Consider the following 21195-nt stretch of genomic DNA (forward strand, 5'->3'; position numbering starts at 1 on the left):
GGTAAAGTCTCTTCATCACCCAGATATATATATTTCAAATGATCTGGCAAACTCTTCAACTCTAGTTTGGGTGCCTGCAAAACGGAAGGTAGCAATTTTTTATGAGAGAATGGAATTTCAACCCTTGAATTTGTTACCCTCGTTTGATCAATTTCTGGTTCTGAAATCTCATAAGCCTTAGCTAAGTCTCCTTCCACCTCCAATTTTGCATCCATTTGAAAATTTTCAGTCTCAAATTCTTCCTCAAAAACTTCCTGCACAATTGAATCAACAACATCAAAAGAGCATATAGAATGATTTTCACTTGGGTACTTCATAGCATCAAAAATATTGAATTTTACAATCTCTCCGTCAAATTCGACAGAGAGGGTACCATCATCAACATCAATCTTTGTCCTAGCTGTCTTCATGAATGGCCTTTCCAACAGAATTGGAGGTGAATTCGACATGGAGTCCTCTTCCATTCACAAGATATATAAATCCGCGGGAAATATTAATTCCTTAACCTGCACCAAGACATCTTCAACAACCCCTTCCGGGTAAGCATTAGAGCGATCCGCCAATTGAATCACTACCCTAGTTTCTTTCAAAGGACCTAGATTTAGAGCGCAATAAATCGAATATGGAATGACATTTATGGATGCTCCTAAATCTAACATGGCACGCTCAATCTTCAAATTCCCAATAACACAAGACATAGTAAACATACCTGGATCCTTGCACTTATTTGGTAATGACTTTTTTATCACAGCCGATACATTTTCTCACACACTCACTTTCTCATCACCTCTCAGCCTCCTCTTGTTAGTGCACAAATCCTTCAAAAATTTAGCATACCTTGGGATTTGCTTGATTGCATCTATCAAGGGTATATTGATTTCCACCTTCCTAAACATCTCCAACACTTCATTCTCATAGTCAGTTTTCTTAGATTTTTCCAACCTAGAGGGAAAAGGAGGAACAACCACATTAGATATATCAGATGAATGGGATGTGGGTTTTTACCTTTGTTTGCTCCACGGATGTGTTTTAGCCTCCTTTTCCATGTCCTTTCCTTCACTAGTCTTCATAGGGGAGGTAGACTCAATTTCGATCTTCTTTCCACTTCTCAACATCATTGCACTTGCATTTTCTCTTGGATTTACTACCGTTTGTGATGATAGTTTTCCAGAATTTTGAGCCTCCAAGTTGCTGACCGCAGTAGCTAATTGAGTTATCTGATTTCCTAGATTCTGCATGTTGGCCCTCGTTTCCTGTTGAAATTTCTGAGTGTTAGATGCAAGGACCTTGACAATTTCATCTAGCAACATACCTGAGTTGTGCAGGTGCTGGTTGTTTGTTGTAATTCTGTTGTGGAAATCCTTGTTGTCCTCCTTGGTTCTTGTAGCTGAAATTCGGGTGATCTCTCCATCCCGGATTGTAGGTATTGGAATATGGGTCATATCGACGTTGTGGTTGTCCAGGAAAACCGCCAATTGCATTGGCTTGTTGTGTTGGATCTTCTTGTAATGTTGGACACATATCCGTCGGATGTCCAACAACCGAACATATCCCACAAGATTATACCTGTAGTGCTTGTCCTATAACCAATTTTTCCAAAAGAGATGTTAAAGAATCTAATTTTTGATCAATTGGACTAACAATTACCTCTTTAACATGTCGTGGAGCATTGTCTTCCCTTGTTCCAAACTGCTGAGCATTGGCTGCCATGTTGGCAATAAGATCACTTGCTTCTTGAGGTGTTTTGTTCACTAATGCTCCCCCACTTGCAGCATCAACCATGTTCCTATCAAAAACTGAGAATCCCTCATATAAATACTGAATTAAAAGCTGTTCAGAAATTTGATGTTGCGGATAGATCGCACACAGTTTCTTGAATCTCTCCCAGTATTCATTCAAAGTCTCTCCCTGTAACTGTCTGATCCCACAAATGTCCTTCCTAATGTTTGCTGCCCTCGAAGCTGGGAAGAACTTTTCCAGAAATTGCTGCTTCATTCCATTCCAAGTTGTTATTATTCCAAATGGCAAATAGTAGAGCCAATCCTTAGCCTTGTCAGCCAGAGAGAATGGAAAAGCTCGCAGTGAAATTTGTTCCTCTGTAATTACTTGAGGTTTCATGGCAGTGCAAACAATATGGAACTCCTTTAAATGCTTATGCGGGTCTTCACCTGCAAGACCACGAAAATTTGTAACAAGTGAAACAAACCAGATTTTAATTCAAAATTGGCTTCAGTAGTAGGAAATTGAATGCATAATGGCTGTTGAGTAACATTAGGATTAGCCAACTCCCTGAGGGTTCTCTGCGCTGGTTCTGCCATTGTTTCTTCTGTCTCACTTTCTTCAGTTTCAAACTCGGGGTCAGATTCTCTTTCAGATTCGCTCGAGTTCAATTCCGCGTTCAAACTAGGAGATGGAATCGATGCTTGGTTACGTCGTAGTCTCGCCTCTTTTCTAAACCTCTTAGCCGTCTTCTCGATCTCTGGAATATATTCTAATTCACCTGTACGAGAAGAACGAGGCATAAAAATAATAACAATTAAAAAACAAGAACTCGAAAGAAATAATTATAAACACCGCTCCCCGGCAGCGACACCAAAATTTGATAGGCCTGTCGTCAGCCAACAAACTTAAAATACCTACTCCTTAACAAAAACGAGTGTAGTGGTGATCAGGGTCGAATCCACAGGGAACGGGTATTTATTTCTTTCAAGTGAATGTAACTAAAAGGGGGGTTTTGTGATTTGCAGTAATAAAATAAAAAATTAAGACGAATGCAATAATTAAATAAATAAGAAGGTGCAAATAATTAAATGAGAAATTCAAATATTTTACCAAACTCTGATTCAAGAAATTTCCGTATTCAAATTATATCACTGATCATCGGCTAACAAATAATTTATTCATGCAATTCTAGCAATTAACCTTAAAATCATAGGGATAGCCACTAAGATTTTTGTGTTCTCCTATTTTAATTGACCAAACCCAGCATCCAGTCAAAACTTATCAATAACCCAATGGGCACGATAGCGTTCCATGTGGATTAAAAATAGCTTTTCGATTTGTGAGAACAGTTAATCCTAAAATCTAACAATCGAGATAGCTGCAATTGTTAAACCTAGTTTCGTTAATTTATTTAGATCAAACATGCCATGATAGCACAACACACCTAATCTATCGCTACTTAAGTACCAATCATTCATGACAATTACGGATCACTGAATTCTTGGTTAGCAATAGAAAATCATAAATCAAATTAATTTGTCAGATTAATCGACTCACAACTTTCATGAAATAAATCATAAATTAACAAATACTAGAAACAGACAAGAACATCAATTTAAACACATAACCTCACAGTGATAATCGAAATACCTGAAAATATCCTTGAATCAGAATTAAAAACTTAGCCAAGCATAGTTGGCTTCATAATTTCTAAAAAAATACAAAACATTAAACTTAGAAATTATGAAGAAGAAAAGAAGAAGAAAATATTTACTGTCTTTTGCCGTGCAGAAAGTGTAGAACGCAGGAACAGAAATCTGTCTCTCCTCCTCAAAACTAACGTGTAAAACTATAATGAGAGAGTAGATTTTTTTCAAAAAAGTCTAGGAAAAGATAATATTATCTACAAGGTAAATTAGAGAATATCTTTATCCAAAAACTTCAAATCTTTAAAAAGTCATCCATATATTAAATACCATAATTTAGAATTCCTAAAATATGGTATTTTCTTCTCAAATTCTGAAATTTTCTATTTACACCAAACAGTAACATCGTAGTAACTCAGCGCGCCCACGCCTTGCCTCAAGACCTCTTTTAGTTTGCTCAATTTCTCAAACTTTCCTCCAACTACAAAACATGACAAAAACGCACCAATTAACATATGCAACAGATAAAAACCCCGAGAAATATGATACTGAAAATATAAATATTATAAATCTATCACTTCTAGAGTGTACATTTATTACTACATACAAAGTCCATAATTTTTCAATAGATTCCATATTTAATAATAAATATTCATCTTTGAATGCACCATAGACATAAACGATACCTTAATGATAAAATATTTTTATTTTTTTACTTGTTTGTAGGCGATCACATAGAAGGTCATGATCGATTTAATTCATATTAATGGTTGGATCAAGTTAGTAATAAAAAGGATTGTAATGCTAATTAAATATGAGAAAAATTCTTCTGTCACAAACTTGTGTAAATCATTGTTTGACATGTGTGATAATTTACTTGTTTAAAAAACCGTCACACAAATATTGATAGAAACTTAACAAGTAAAAAACTGTAAATATAACAGAAAATGTGACAACAATTGTCACGGATGAATTTTTCTAGTTAAATATATAGACATCTAATTCTTATTATAAGAAAATATGGATAATTTTGGGATGAATGTGTTACAACTAATTACAACCTTAAATGTAAGATATATAATAAGAAAATTACAAGACTATGCAGACAAAATAGAGCTAGCACATCACACATGGAGACTATGCAGATAAAAGTACCTCACACCAAAAATATCATTCATGGACTTAATTATTTTAACTACATTATTAACCCCTACCAGAATCTAAGATATACATTTCTGGGAAACAAGACTCAGGAGTACTCAGGACTCATTCTCTTCTTCCGCAAGATTTGTTTCCCCTTTCAATGGACCATAAGCGTTGCTACAAACAAGAAAATACAACATATTAGCCATGCTCAACCCCGCAAGAACCAAGTAGTAATAATCATAGCGACCCTTATCGATATCGTCCGAAATCCAGCTCTGGTGCCCGGCTTCTTTGGAGATCACATCAACACTATTAAGTATAAAACTCGCAACCAAATTCGCCAAAGCCATCCCAATCCCATTCAGTGTTGCAGCTATGCTCCACATACTTCTTGGAAGTTCCGAAAAATAGAACTCGTTTTGTGCGACAACGTTGGAGCCCTCTGCAAAGCCTGTGAGGCAATATTGTGGTAAGAGCCACAATGCAGACATGTTGGCAGCAACTACTGTTCGCCGGATGCTTTCCACTGCAGCTGTGACCAACATGGAAGTAAATGAGAGAAATATCCCAACTCCCATTCTTGTTTTAGGACTGATCCGAACCCGCCGGCCCCTGACTCTGGATGCTAATGGAAGGAACACACGATCGTAGAGAATGACCCATATTATGACCGATAGCACTGACAATGTGCTAAATGAGGCCGCAGGAAACTCGAAAGACGATATTTTTCGGTTCATTGATGCGGCTTGGAGTACTTGAAATGAAACCTGGCTAACGTTTACATTCATGATCATTCCTGAACACCACATCGGGATTACTCTGAGTAGCGATTTTAGCTCTTCGACCTGTTCTAGCGTGCAGAGATTCCACGAATTTGTAGCTAACCCATTAGCCCTTGTGTGGGACTGTGGATCTTTAACCATGCAAGCCTTGTTAAGAAACCTGGAAACATTCAAAACAATGATAAATCTCATTCAAAATTTCATGTGTTAACATTTCCAAATGATAAATCTTATCACTCTGAATCTCGTACACACCTGAGTTTCCCACTGGGACGAATATTTGAGGAGCCGTTCTTGTGATGATACACTACATCTCTCCCATCAGAGAGTTTGAGATGCCAGTTTCTGCAAGAAGCTACGACCACCATAACCAAATCGGTTACCAAGCTTGTTTTACTCTCCGGTTTGATGTACCATAAGGAAGCCGAGAAGAAGAGAAAAACGGCAAACAACAACAGCAAGGCGGGGACGGCGAAACCGACTCTCCATCCCAAGTTGTCTTGGATGTAAACGACACATGTTAAGGCTATGAGGACGGAGAAAGTGTAGAACACATAGTACCAGCTGAAATAGCTATCTTTTACACGTGATGTCTTGTTGAATTTTCCATTTTTTCGGAGTTGATTCGCACCGAAGGCTAAACACGAGGATCGGACTCCTCCAGCTCCGATGGAAATCAGGCCGAGCGAGCTGCACAGGAACACAAACTGGGAGAATGTGGGGGAGCAGCCATTGGTGCTGGAATATTCATCGCATGGAGGCGGTTTCGCATTTGGGATTATCGTAGTTGACCACATAAGAATCGAACCCTGCAATTATATAGTACACAATAGGGTGCAAACAAGCCGAATCAAGCTAAATAGCAGTAAAATTTTAATATTCAAATTCGGCTCGAATTAAATTTATGTGATTTCGAGTTCGATTCAAAGCTCGAAAATTTCAAATATTTTGGCTCGAGATCGACTCAAAATAAAGTTCGAGTTCGACTCGAAATATTCGTGAACTATTCAAACTATTGCTCGAATATTAAGGTTTGAAAACTTGTTCAAAAGCTGGAAATGTGCGAAAAAGTTTTATATATATTTGACATATCATTATATTATATTAATAAAATATTGATGCTCGCGAACTATCGAACAAATTAATTTTGGCTCGAATTCGATAAGTTCGAATTCGAATCAAATTTATCAACTCGGCTAGAAAAACTCGCGAACATGATCGATTAATTTACACTCCTAGTTCATCAAACTACCATTTTGTTCATGATTTTCGTATCAAGTAAATAGGCACTAAACAAGAAATTAAATTACCAGAAAGCAAATTATTGTTCCAAATCCAATGGTATAAAATTGGCCAAAGAAAGAATCTGCAATGATAGCCCAGATAATTTGCATGAAATTTGTTGCTGACGACCAAAGATAGAATACATTTGATGCAGTGGTTATTCCCATATGATACTGTCCCATCAAATAAATTGTCATATTTGGAGTCAGCCCATACGTTGCCATCTTCTCCAATCCTTCAGCTCCTATAATTATAAAAAAAAAAATCAACACAAATATAGATAAAGGGATAAAAAGGTCATGAGAAACTAAAAATGTTGAAATTCAATACTTGGTTTCATCCTTAGTTTCCCTTATTTGATCTTGTCTAAAAAATTTGATGTAATTTCAACAAGCTAAGACAGTATTTGCAAACTGTAAAAATTAAAGATAATTCTTTCGCAATTTAAAAAATTTGATGTAATTCTTTCACTCAAAAAGTTGAAATTTAATACTCTGGTTCGTAGTGAAATTATTCATTTTGTCGATTACTTGATTAATCAATGATCATGGAGGAGAACTGCATGCGGCAAGCCGGAACGGAGGAAATACAGCTCTCAATTAACATTTTATGTTCTTGAAGAATCATGCTTGTTGAAGTATGCTTGTATCAGATTGAATGGAAATAAAGAAGAGATCGGATCGGATAGTACAGATCAGATGAGCTCGGTGATCAGATGAGTTCATGGCCAGATCGTATACTGGGATCAGATCGATGTGATGGTCAGATGAGTTTTCGGATGAGTTCATGCAGATAGATTGCTCGAGTATTGTGACTTGGTTAGAAGTTAGATGAAGTGTCCAAGAAGCTATACGCTTGCTGGCAGATCGATGCAGATCGAAATACAAGGGCAGATTAAACTGATGAATGAAGACTTATCGGGCTGGACCATGTTGACTTTATAATTGGGTCATAAGTTACTGTTGACCTAAAGCCCAAGATGAAAGTCGGTCTAATTCTCTATATAAGCAGATGGAAGCTGACCGAAAAGAAGAAAACAGAAAATCAAATTCTTCAGAATATATTGAGAGAAGAAAAGAGAGATTTCGGAGGAGAGAAAACTAAGCGTAGATTGTGACGGGAAGAATTCAAGTATCAAAAGCTTGAATTGAGTCTGTATCTAGCTTGAGAGTTTTTCGTTGTCCATCTATGTAATAAGCTCTGTTCTTGAACTTGGATTGTTCTGTTGTTGATTAATAAAAGTGTGTGTGTTGCTCTCCCGTGGACGTAGGCAAGTCTTTGCCGAACCACGTAAATACTTGCGTCGTTTAATCGCTTTCGCGTGAGTTGGTTGATTGATCTGTGTGCGTTGGTTTTATCTGCTTTCTGGGATTATTGTTCTTATCTGTGTATTTCATTTGCCCGATGAATTCTCGATCTTCAAATTTCGGATTGATTCCTAACAATGCTAGATACACAATGTAACGCCATCGAATTGATTTCTCACTGAAAGATTTCAAATTAAATAGGGTTACAAGGAGAACGCATGCACCAGAATTCATTGTATGGCCTCACATACTAAGGTACTTAGAATATTATTAAGTACTCCATATCCCAATCGATTGAAAATTAATGGTTCATTTTATTTGTATTGATATTGCATTAGATGGGTACGACTGGATGAGGAAGAATCACTTAATTTCTTGTCGTAAAGAATTTTGATCTAGAAATGAGATTGGGTCCCCTCTTTTGGCAAAATCCGCAACATGTATGGATATACTAGGTATGGGCTCCGGACTGTTTGGTTTGTGGTTGGTGGACATGATAATCGAAGGATTTGTAATTTGAATGATAAATAAAGTAATAAAGACGTATGGATAAAAATATTAGGGGTGATTCGGTACGGTATATCGCGATATTCAACGAATACTGCGTATCGAAATTTTCAATATCGATACCGTATCGAAAATTTTGACATACCGAAATGTCGGTATACCAAAATTTTGGTATGATATAAATCCATACCGTTCTTACCGAAATTCGGTACGGTATCGATATAATACCATGTATACCGACATTTTCTTTTACAAAATAGTTTTAAAAAATATTTAATAAAATTGGTCCTCTTATTGATGAATTTTTATTTTTGATAATGTGATTTGCCTTTTTTTTCATTATTGGTCATATTTGGTTGAATTTTCAAATTTAGTTATGTAACTTGTATATTATTTTTATTTTATTTTTATGTTTTAACTTGTATTCGATTTCATTTTCAGTCCTTTCATGTTCGGAAATACGATAGACTCCGATAAAAAAAATCAAAAAATAAAAATAACATGACAAAAAAATATATTTCTCGTCGTGATAAATTATACGGTGTTGAGTGTGATTGTTTTGGTCAATTGTAAGGTATCCAAACAACTTTTTATCTTAGGTTCTCCTCCACCCAAATTATCTACACCCTTCATCTTAGGGACGAAATTACTTCCATCCCCACCATCTAATTTTTTTGTTTGAAATCTTGCGCACAAACAAACAAACAAAAAAAATGCATGGGTACACTGCAGCCATATATATATATTTGGTATAAGTGAGAATGGCAGATCGCATCAGTAGTACTGCGCATGAAGCCCCACAAAATGTGTGAGCTACTATATATGCATGGAGTAGCGTAGCTAGCGTTTACCCACCGCAAGGAATATTAGGTAGGTGAATTAAGTTGTATCTCACACATGATAATATATAATTAATTTGTACCTCGGGATTCGATGTAGTTGTCTTAAAAACACTAAACCAAAATGGGTGAGATATCAATTATATTCCGTATGCCCCACACCAACCTATGTATCACTTTAATTATCATTAATGGATCAGAAGATACAAGTGGCCTGGATGCGTAGGTGATATATAGTAGTACTACCGATGAAATTTCTCTGACCGTAAATAGGATCAATAGAGAGGTTGATCTATGCTACATCAGGAGAGGTATACCTCATTTTTTTTAGATGTTTGTGCGAACATCTTAAGTATGAGTTTCACGTGATTGTAAAAGGAATAATGATTACCAAGAGACAAGTTACCTTGAACCTTAACTACTTTGACAAGTCGTCAATTATTTTTAAAAGTAAACTGTCAACACTACTGTTCGTCTAGAGATTGAATTTATGTTTGAGTCAAAAGCAGAACAAATTGCGAGTGAAATATCTAGTTAAAGAATGTCAGATTAATTTCAATCAAGAAATAGAAATTAATGTGGAAAGTTACAGATCATACAGAATTAAAATACAAGAGTAGTACTGATGCTTACCAATAATAAATGGCAAAGTTTTGAAGCCACCCTTGTTGTTATCGTCGTCGTCGCCATTAGTACGGCTCCCCAACTCCAGAAGAGGTTCTTGATCTCCTTCTTCGATCATTTTCGAGTTCTTGATGAATTTGCAGAGCACAGAAACACACACGTGTGTGTATTTTTTTTACATGTATAATATAATACAAAAGAAATTAGGCGAGGATTCAGAGGAAATATCATGAGAGCTGCGTTGCAAATCCATGGAAGCGATTGAGGGAAGAATGGATCTTATGTGCAATGCATGTGAATGGGATAATATCACATCACAATATTTAATAAAATGAATGCTTGGTTCGTATAACGTTGGCGGACCCTGTGTATTTCTCTTTAGTTGACATTTTTTTACAGCCAAAACAAACGTATGATTAATGTAGTGTTTGAGAGAGCTTCTAGCACTACAAGAAAAAAAGGATCAATTGCTACGATTTTTTCAAACCGTAGCAAACTTTGCAACGTAATTTAAAAAACCGTGGAAAAAAAATTCAAAAATTCAAAACAAAATAATTGTGACGGTTTAAAAAAACCCATAGCACATATTATGCGACGGTTTATTAAACAGCGACGACATTTAAAAAAGCGTCGCAAACGTGCCCACGATGCAAAATGTGTGATAGAAAACGTCGCAATATGCGATGGTTATGAAAAACCGTTGCAATTTCCATTATTTTATGTGCTTAAATTTCCAACACGTTTATTAATTGTACGCTGCATGTGTTGGAAAATGCGACGATTTTATCCAAATATTGAACCGTTCAACGTGCAACAATTTATTGCGACAGTTTTATCTCAAATAGTCGCATAAAGTAATTCAATAATTGAATCGTTTAAATTTGCGACGGGTTAAGATAAACCGTGGGTGTGAATTTAAATTTGTGTGTGTGCGGGTTAAGATAAAGTTTAAATTTGTGTGTGTGTGTGTGTGTGTGTGTGTGTGAATATGTGTCTGTGTGCGTGTGTGCGTGTGTGTAAATTTGTGGGTTTGTGTTATTATGTTTGTGTGTAAATTATTGTGTTTGTAAATTATTATGTTTATATTTAATTATTATTGATAATGATTAACTTGTATTTAAAAAATTAATTAAAGACTTAAATCTTTTACATTAATACATTTATTTGGAATTTATTTATATATGAAGTAAAATATATAAATGAATATTAATAATTTAATTTAGTAAGTTAAATTGATGTATTTAGAATTAAATAATTTTATATTAATGATAATTTTTTATCATCTAAATATTTTGTTAGTATCTGGAATATCTAAGTTTCGATGTTTGACAAACCACTTCAAATAACACAGAAAGAATTGCAAACGGATATTTCTATGCTCTTACATCCCATAAATAAAATCTTAAATCAAATACATCATCGGATAGAGGTGTGAAAATGGGCCAGTGGGATGGGCCGGCCCACAACCCGCCGTAACCCACCATTAGGCGGGGCGAGGTGGGCCGGTCAACCTTTTAGGCGGGTTGGAAAAACATCAACCCAACCCACCTATTTTAGGTGGTGGGGCGGGTCAACCCGACGGGTTTACATGTAAATTGGCGGGTTTTTGCGGGCCAACCTGCAACCCACCACAACCCACCTTTAGGCTGGGCGGTGCGGGCCGGCCCACCTTTTAGGCTGGTTGGGAAATTGCCAACCCAACCCACCAATTTTGTATGGCGGGACGGGCCAACCCGACGGACTTAACCTATTTTGACACTTCTATCAGCGGAAGCTAAAACTTATCATCATAGGGACAAGAAACTCAAATAATAGAAGCACTTCTAAATTTTTTCTTTTTCGTCAGTCCAATATTAGCTATGCTCTTCATCTTCAAGTTCTTCATCATTTTTATCTGGGGAGGAAAGTAAGGGGGTGAGCGATCTGGGTGTCGCTCAGCAAGTGGGGGCCGATCGATCATACGAAAAATAAATAAATATATATATATATATTCATTTGGAAAACTCATACTTGGATTAGAAGCTTGTCATATTTCAAAACATAATCATATCATAGCATGTCTTATCATAACATAGCATAGCAAAAACATCATAACGAAACTTGACATGACTGAACTTAACTTGGCCCGACACTGAAATTCATCTCCTTAATCATGATATATGATGATCAGTCCCTAATTGTTACTCCTCTAAGGGGACGAGGCCTTAATCGGTTATTATAACCTATCGCATCAAGGTCTTATCATATCTTATCATGTTTCGGAAATTTCCTTATCACTCCTAATTCGAGTCATAACAGTGTCAAAAACACTTTTAATAAAACCGTATCATGAATAGAAGTACATACCAAGGATTTCAAAATTTATACGAGCGATCAAAATTTTAAAGCATACATAAAATTTTAAAATATAAGCCCGCTTACGTTCGACCTCAAATCTGGAACAAGAATTGATTTGAAATGCCTATGAAGTCTTTCATTTCTTACGTGAACAATTTGCAACAATACCAAAATTTGCATGATTCTACCTCTTTTATGTGAATGTCCATTGATAGTTTATACACTATTTATAGATGCTAGAATGAGGTCATTTTAGTGATTTTTCTGCGTACGCAATGTTATCTGCCTGGAGCACAACTGGCAAAAAATCTTGCCCACACTTCTTGTCAGACTCAGAGGTGTTCACCCTACCAAGTAGTGGAAAACATCTTAGTTTGACAATCACATGAAGTTCCTGTCCGAAGACCATCCATTGCATTGTAGCAGAAACTTTTTCATTTATGGGTGAACCGTGTTTCATAATGCCTCTGCCCCAAAAACAGGAGATGAGTTACTTAACGAGTTGGACTCATTCGGTTTCTACCTTCTTATGAGGTTGATGATGTCAACACGAACAAAGAATTGTGTAAATTTCTTCAATGTGGGTGGAGAAAGAGAAGTATTTTTTGGGAGTTACCTTATTGGAGATCGAACTTGGTAAGACACAATTTGGACGTAATGCATATTAAGAAGAATGTGTTTGATAATATCTTCAACACCGTAATGAATGTGCAAGGGAAAACTAAATATAATGCAAAATCTAGGGGTGATCTTGTCGAATTGTATATCCGACAAGAATTGCATCCAGATATTGATATCGGGAGATATTCAAAAGAAATTTATTCCCTTGAAAAAAATGCGAGACATGTTCTTTGTCGATGGTTGAAAGATGTTCGTTTCTCAGATGGCTATGTTTCCAAAATGTCTAGGTGTATCGACATGAGCAAGTTACATATGTTTGGTATGAAAAGTCGTGACTGTCATGTGTTCATGCAACGACTTATACATGTGTCCTTCAAAGAGCTATTACTAAGAAAAGTGTGAGAGGTTTTGACGGAGTTGAGTTTATTTTTCGCGAACTTAAATGCAAGAAATATCAAATTTAGTGACGTGATACAATTGAATGAACATATACCACTAATTTTTTGTAAATTTGAAAAGATATTTCCACCAATTTTCTTTTATTCGTTGGAACATCTTTGCTTACATCTCCCGTACGAAGCCCTTGTTGCTGGGCCAATGCAGTTCAGATGGATGTATCTGTTCGAAAGATTCTTGAGGAAATTGAAAAAAATTGTTCACAACAAAGCCCGCGTCGAAGGATCAATTTGCAATGCTTATTTGGTTAGAGAAGCATCGATTTTTTGTCAACAATACTTCAACAACTCCATCAAAACAAGAGAAAGAATGAAAATGAGACAACCGTTGGATGACATGAACGAACATGACATAGATAATCTTTCGATATTCAAAATGTCAGGTAGATCTATTGGGGGTTCTAAATCTAGGCACCTTGAGAACGACGAATATCATATTGTCGCTACGTATGTTCTGATTAATTGTGTCGAGATCAAGCCTTTCGTTACATAAGCAATGAATGATATATTATTTCGTACTAAATAAATTTTGCCTCATAAATAAATGATTCGATTTTCCGTTTGTAACTTATACAACTGCAGCATGTACGAGAATTATCTCAAATCAATTAACCCAGACATCAGTTACTCTGACGTAGAATCGCAACTTCAGCTTCATTTTTGTTGCGTATTTTTTTGCTCGCAAGTGCGTGATGTCAAGTTTAATATTTAGTGAGTAAAGTATCGTTCCCACGAGGAGTATGTATTGAAAATTATATCAATGTATATAATTAAAATAGGCTAGACTTTATTTAGAAAATTAATTATGAGATTTTTTTCAAACTTAAATAAATTAACCAAGAAAACTGATGAGCAAACAATACAATGAGAAAATATCAATGAGAAAAAATATTTAGAGGTTTTGATTTCACTTAGTTTCGACAACAACTACTTCTAATTAATTTATGTTCATGAATTCCATGCTTGTTTAATAACCAAGAACACTTATTTGTTTTTATTTTTCTTTCTCAAGTAACAAATAGAATGTATCAATTAAGCTTTGATTTCAATATCCCTATTAAAAATCTAAACTTAATGATATGTGAAAACAATGTTTTTATTCAAGCTTTGTTAACATTATACGCCTTCCGAACTATATATAAACATTCAACAATGTATTTTCGAATGATCCTATTCAAGATATTCTCTCCCGAGTGCCAGATTTCAAATAAATATAACAATTCAACTAGTGATCAAGTAATTGAACGCAATCAAAAAACACAATTACTTGAGTAGATTCCAAATTTCAAGTCAGTACTTTTCAATTACTTGTGCACAAGTACTTGAGGCTTTGAGACTAATTGGACTCAGGTTCGATCCTCGCTAGTTGCAGATAGTTTTTATAATTCATTATTTAGGTAGATTTAGAAGTTTTTTTTGTAGTTCTCCTGCTCGAGATAAACATATGTCTCGAGTCCACACTCAAGTCTCATCTGTAATGCAAACAGTTACCTCATTACATTGTAATCTAGATAAATATTGTATTTGTACTCTCAAAAAGAGAGAGAGAGGTCAGGAGTTCGATTACGTCAAAAAAAAAAAAATGAGCTCCCTTACAACATTGCTTCTAGAGTGGACATTTAATGCAAGGTCCATAATTTTTCAATATATTCCACATTTAATGATAAATACTCCATTTTGGATGCACCATGGACGATGCCTTAATGATCGCATGAAATTTTTTTACTTTTAACTTGTTTGTACCGTGGTCATGATCGATTTAACTCATAATAATGGTTGGATCAAGTTAGTACTAAAAAGGATTGTAATGCTTGTTAAATATAGACATCTAATTCTTATAAGAAAATATGGATAATTTTGGGATGAAATGCGTTACAACTTACAACCTTAAATGTAAGATAATAACAAATGTACAAAGTCCGATTTTGGGGGAATAGAGCTAGCACATGCAGCCTATGCAGATAAAAGTACGTCACGCCAAAGATATCATTCATGGACTTAATTATTTTAACTACATTATTAACCCCTACCAGAATCTAAGATATACATTTCTGGGAAACAAGACTCAGGAGTACTCAGGACTCATTCTCTTCTTCCGCAAGATTTGTTTCCCCTTTCAATGGACCATAAGCGTTGCTACAAACAAGAAAATACAACATATTAGCCATGCTCAACCCCGCAAGAACCAAGTAGTAATAATCATAGCGACCCTTATCGATATCGTCCGAAATCCAGCTCTGGTGCCCGGCTTCTTTGGAGATCACATCAACACTATTAAGTATAAAACTCGCAACCAAATTCGCCAAAGCCATCCCAATCCCATTCAGTGTTGCAGCTATGCTCCACATACTTCTTGGAAGTTCCGAAAAATAGAACTCGTTTTGTGCGACAACGTTGGAGCCCTCTGCAAAGCCTGTGAGGCAATATTGTGGTAAGAGCCACAATGCAGACATGTTGGCAGCAACTACTGTTCGCCGGATGCTTTCCACTGCAGCTGTGACCAACATGGAAGTAAATGAGAGAAATATCCCAACTCCCATTCTTGTTTTAGGACTGATCCGAACCCGCCGGCCCCTGACTCTGGATGCTAATGGAAGGAACACACGATCGTAGAGAATGACCCATATTATGACCGATAGCACTGACAATGTGCTAAATGAGGCCGCAGGAAACTCGAAAGACGATATTTTTCGGTTCATTGATGCGGCTTGGAGTACTTGAAATGAAACCTGGCTAACGTTTACATTCATGATCATTCCTGAACACCACATCGGGATTACTCTGAGTAGCGATTTTAGCTCTTCGACCTGTTCTAGCGTGCAGAGATTCCACGAATTTGTAGCTAACCCATTAGCCCTTGTGTGGGACTGTGGATCTTTAACCATGCAAGCCTTGTTAAGAAACCTGGAAACATTCAAAACAATGATAAATCTCATTCAAAATTTCATGTGTTAACATTTCCAAATGATAAATCTTATCACTCTGAATCTCGTACACACCTGAGTTTCCCACTGGGACGAATATTTGAGGAGCCGTTCTTGTGATGATACACTACATCTCTCCCATCAGAGAGTTTGAGATGCCAGTTTCTGCAAGAAGCTACGACCACCATAACCAAATCGGTTACCAAGCTTGTTTTACTCTCCGGTTTGATGTACCATAAGGAAGCCGAGAAGAAGAGAAAAACGGCAAACAACAACAGCAAGGCGGGGACGGCGAAACCGACTCTCCATCCCAAGTTGTCTTGGATGTAAACGACACATGTTAAGGCTATGAGGACGGAGAAAGTGTAGAACACATAGTACCAGCTGAAATAGCTATCTTTTACACGTGATGTCTTGTTGAATTTTCCATTTTTTCGGAGTTGATTCGCACCGAAGGCTAAACACGAGGATCGGACTCCTCCAGCTCCGATGGAAATCAGGCCGAGCGAGCTGCACAGGAACACAAACTGGGAGAATGTGGGGGAGCAGCCATTGGTGCTGGAATATTCATCGCATGGAGGCGGTTTCGCATTTGGGATTATCGTAGTTGACCACATAAGAATCGAACCCTGCAATTATATAGTACACAATAGGGTGCAAACAAGCCGAATCAAGCTAAATAGCAGTAAAATTTTAATATTCAAATTCGGCTCGAATTAAATTTATGTGATTTCGAGTTCGATTCAAAGCTCGAAAATTTCAAATATTTTGGCTCGAGATCGACTCAAAATAAAGTTCGAGTTCGACTCGAAATATTCGTGAACTATTCAAACTATTGCTCGAATATTAAGGTTTGAAAACTTGTTCAAAAGCTGGAAATGTGCGAAAAAGTTTTATATATATTTGACATATCATTATATTATATTAATAAAATATTGATGCTCGCGAACTATCGAACAAATTAATTTTGGCTCGAATTCGATAAGTTCGAATTCGAATCAAATTTATCAACTCGGCTAGAAAAACTCGCGAACATGATCGATTAATTTACACTCCTAGTTCATCAAACTACCATTTTGTTCATGATTTTCGTATCAAGTAAATAGGCACTAAACAAGAAATTAAATTACCAGAAAGCAAATTATTGTTCCAAATCCAATGGTATAAAATTGGCCAAAGAAAGAATCTGCAATGATAGCCCAGATAATTTGCATGAAATTTGTTGCTGACGACCAAAGATAGAATACATTTGATGCAGTGGTTATTCCCATATGATACTGTCCCATCAAATAAATTGTCATATTTGGAGTCAGCCCATACGTTGCCATCTTCTCCAATCCTTCAGCCCCTATAATTATAAAAAAAAAAATCAACACAAATATAGATAAAGGGATAAAAAGGTCATGAGAAACTAAAAATGTTGAAATTCAATACTTGGTTTCATCCTTAGTTTCCCTTATTTGATCTTGTCTAAAAAATTTGATGTAATTTCAACAAGCTAAGACAGTATTTGCAAACTGTAAAAATTAAAGATAATTCTTTCGCAATTTAAAAAATTTGATGTAATTCTTTCACTCAAAAAGTTGAAATTTAATACTCTGGTTCGTAGTGAAATTATTCATTTTGTCGATTACTTGATTAATCAATGATCATGGAGGAGAACTGCATGCGGCAAGCCGGAACGAACCAGAGTATTAGTAAAAGAGTGTTTGCAATCACTAAAAAAACATGATTGTTAAAATTTAGATTATGACTTAAAAATAACTTTTGTGTGTTTTTTAAACCCAAATTATGTGTTAGCTTATGGGTGACTTAATTAAAATCCAAAAACTAGTCATATGGTGATTATGATTCTCCAAAAGTGATTCTAATAAAAATAAAAGTCAATTTAAAATCACTTTAATCACTTATTTATCAAACACTAACCCAACTTTATTTTTAGATTTCACATTTGTTTTCAAACACTATCAACTTTTGATTTTTCTTACTTTTTTTATAATCTATAAATTTAATAACTTTTCAAAAAGTATAATCTTTTGTAAATAATCTCTGAGTATATGACAGATCACATCACGTCCCATCGTTGGCCGGGGAAACGTTATTCACTGCACAAAATGTGTGAGCTACATATAGTAGATGGTGTAGCAATATATTTACCCACCGCAAGGATTAGGTGTTGTATTTCAAACAATATATAATTTGTACAGGACGAGACAAACACTAGACGAAAATGGGGTGTTATCAATTCCGTATGTGGGGTTATGTCCCACACCAAACTATGTAAATTTGTATCATTTTATCATTAATGGAGAAAATACAAGTGGATGCGTAGGTGATAGTACTACTGTAACCATTCATGCTCAACTTTCCTGTGAATTAATGAAAAATTATTAATGTTTCTTAGCTCAATTCATGAATTTAGCGGAGCAGTCTATGCTATCTCATTCGAACAGTGCCCGTATGGGATCCAACGACCGAATTTGTTTTGCATTTGAGATGTTCACGCGAACATCTCAAATGCAAAAACATAAACATTCCCGAATTTAGCTGCACTGCTCGAAATCTTCGCTATGAAATTTCTCCGACCGTAAATAGGATTCGAGGGTTAAGCAATTTAGTCAATGTGAATTTCACGTGATTGGAAAAAGGAATGATTACCATATTTCGTGGTAATCACATTTAATTCATTTTTAAAAGGCAAGTTACCTCGAAAAGTTACCTCCAACCAACTACTTTGATATGATCATTTATTTATTTTTAAAAATTACAAACATTACTCGTCTGGATATTGAATTTATGTTATAAGCAAGAAAATATGGAAATTGGTGTGGAAAGTTACAGATACAGAAAATACAAGAGTACTGATACCTACCAATGATAAATGGCAAAGTTTTGAAGCCACCCTTGTTGGCATCGTTGTTGTCGTCGTCGTCATCCTCGTCATTTGTACGGCTCCTCCCCAACTCCAGAAGAGGCTCTTCTCCTTCTTCGATCATTTTCGGGTTCTTGATGAATTTGCAGAGCACAGAAACACACAAGTGTGTGTGTTTTTTTTTTTTTTTTACATGTATAGGCGAGGATTCAGAGGAAAAGAGAGCTGCGTTGCGAATACATGGAAGCGATTGAGTGAGGAATGGATCTTATGTGCAAATTGCAATGCATGTGTCACAATATATAATTATGAAGTGAATTAATGCTTGGTTCCTACGTTGGCAGACCGTGTATTTCTCTTTAGTTGACAATTGAATCTAATATTTTTCGATATATTGAAACGTAATTAGGATTGTTGTTTGATATTTTTAACACAAAACTCTTGTGATATCGACGAATTTCTTACTCGGTCCGATCCATGAAAAAAAATATTATTTTTTTATGACGAAAATATTACTTTTTCACTAGCTGCGCTATATCTATAAATTGAGTCGATCGTCTCACAAACATAGATGGATGAGACCATCTCATTGATGATCTATCCATTTTTTTAAAATATTGTTTTTACGTTTTGATTTTATTATATTTTTATATTTTGATAGATGAAATAATTAAATTACTTAATCACTATTAGCAAACTTATATTTGATGATCATAAATGTCTCTCATTTTTAAGATAAAGTATAGAACTATTAAATCTGTATATTTTTGCTAATAAATTTTTATGTGAAATATGATTTTATTATAGTAGTCTTTTTTTTAATCTAGTTTTTATATTTTGAGTGTTTTTTTTTATAAATTGTGATAGAAAGGGTAATAAGAAAATGGAAAAATAAGTTTTTTGGCCCATTAACTTGTTCATATTTTGGTTTTGGTCCATTAACTTTTCGGATGTGGTTTTTGGTACACTAACTTTGCATTTTCAGTGTTTTTTGGTCCAACTACATACGTGTCAATTTCTAATTGGTCCAAAACGATTACGTGGACCAATCAGAAGCTGACACGTATGCAGTTGGACCAAAAAACACTGAAAATGCAAAGTTAGTGTACCAAAACCCACATCCAAAAAGTTAATGGACCAAAACCCAAATGAGGTAAAGTTACTGGACTAAAAAACTTATTTTCACTAAGAAAATTTGGAATATCTTAAAGATGAGAGTAATTTACTATATTAGTGGATCTCTCACTTATATTTACTTCATTACTAGATAATGTCACCCGGTTTGTACATAGAAATTATATTTTTTATGATACTATTTTTCAATGAAAAAAGAGGTTATTTTAAAATTGAGAATTCTAGAGATGATTTTTCTTATGGAATTGATATTCTAACCCATTTCAAGGTCATATATATATTTTTTAAGAATGGGTCAATCATGCCCATATTAAAATAAAAATTAATATTTTTTTTCATAAAAATTAATATTTTTTTATAGGTGAAACAAAAAAAGATATCAAAAAAACTCGTGTGAGACAGTCTCACGGGTAAATTTTATGATACGAATCTCCTAATTGATCACTCATGATATTGTATTACTTTTTTATGTCAAAAGTATAACATTTTATTGTAAATATGAATGAGTTTGATCCGTCTCACGGATAACCATCTCACAAAAAATCAACTCATAAGAGATACGTCTTATAAAGTTGATTCATGCATGAGACCATCTCACATGAGTTTTTGTTTTTAAAAAAATGATTTCTTTACTAAACATTACACATTAATTATATCTTATATAATTAATTTAAAAATCCTAAAATATATTTTTTTCTATATTTCGAATGCTAATAAGTGCAACCTCAAGTTGTTGCTCCAATTTCACGAGCTCTTTATGGCGCATAGCAAAGATAGCATGTGGCCATGCGGCTTTTTTATAAAATTGACATTTGACATCTTTTGTCCACCTAATTTATTCCCTTTTTTTCATTTTTGTTTATTCATTCTTCGGATCTGAAAGATTTCAATTATGTCTCCACCTTCTTTATATGCAGATTAGTTTATGATCATGCGTATCAAACCTTCAAAAAATTAAAGGGAAAATTGCTTTTTTGGTCCTGTATGTTTGTCAC

General features: G+C 35.2%; 3 protein-coding genes across 3 annotated transcripts; all 3 read right to left on the reverse strand.

Moving 5' to 3' along the window:
- Positions 1–464: 464 nt before the first annotated feature.
- On the reverse strand, positions 465–4601 carry LOC140872716 (uncharacterized). The gene is made up of 7 exons (XM_073275590.1): positions 4583–4601; positions 3760–3849; positions 2252–2500; positions 1648–2168; positions 1006–1580; positions 777–942; positions 465–671 (listed from the first exon to the last, which is right to left on the reverse strand). The coding sequence occupies exons 1-7, from the start codon at positions 4599–4601 to the stop codon at positions 465–467; spliced, it is 1827 nt and encodes a 608-aa protein (XP_073131691.1).
- On the reverse strand, positions 4411–10161 carry LOC140874754 (protein NRT1/ PTR FAMILY 1.2-like). Its single transcript, XM_073278133.1, has 4 exons — positions 9867–10161; positions 6607–6824; positions 5552–6105; positions 4411–5456 (listed from the first exon to the last, which is right to left on the reverse strand). Exons 1-4 carry the CDS (start codon positions 9973–9975, stop codon positions 4628–4630), a joined length of 1710 nt encoding a protein of 569 aa, XP_073134234.1. The 5' UTR covers positions 9976–10161; the 3' UTR covers positions 4411–4627.
- A 4978-nt stretch (positions 10162–15139) lies between these two features.
- Positions 15140–19311, reverse strand: LOC140874753 (protein NRT1/ PTR FAMILY 1.2-like). The gene is made up of 4 exons (XM_073278132.1): positions 19067–19311; positions 17325–17542; positions 16270–16823; positions 15140–16174 (listed from the first exon to the last, which is right to left on the reverse strand). The coding sequence occupies exons 1-4, from the start codon at positions 19188–19190 to the stop codon at positions 15346–15348; spliced, it is 1725 nt and encodes a 574-aa protein (XP_073134233.1). The 5' UTR covers positions 19191–19311; the 3' UTR covers positions 15140–15345.
- Positions 19312–21195: the final 1884 nt, after the last annotated feature.

Source organism: Henckelia pumila, chromosome 1 (genome assembly GCF_033568475.1).
Source record: "Henckelia pumila isolate YLH828 chromosome 1, ASM3356847v2, whole genome shotgun sequence".
Lineage (NCBI taxonomy): Eukaryota > Viridiplantae > Streptophyta > Magnoliopsida > Lamiales > Gesneriaceae > Henckelia > Henckelia pumila.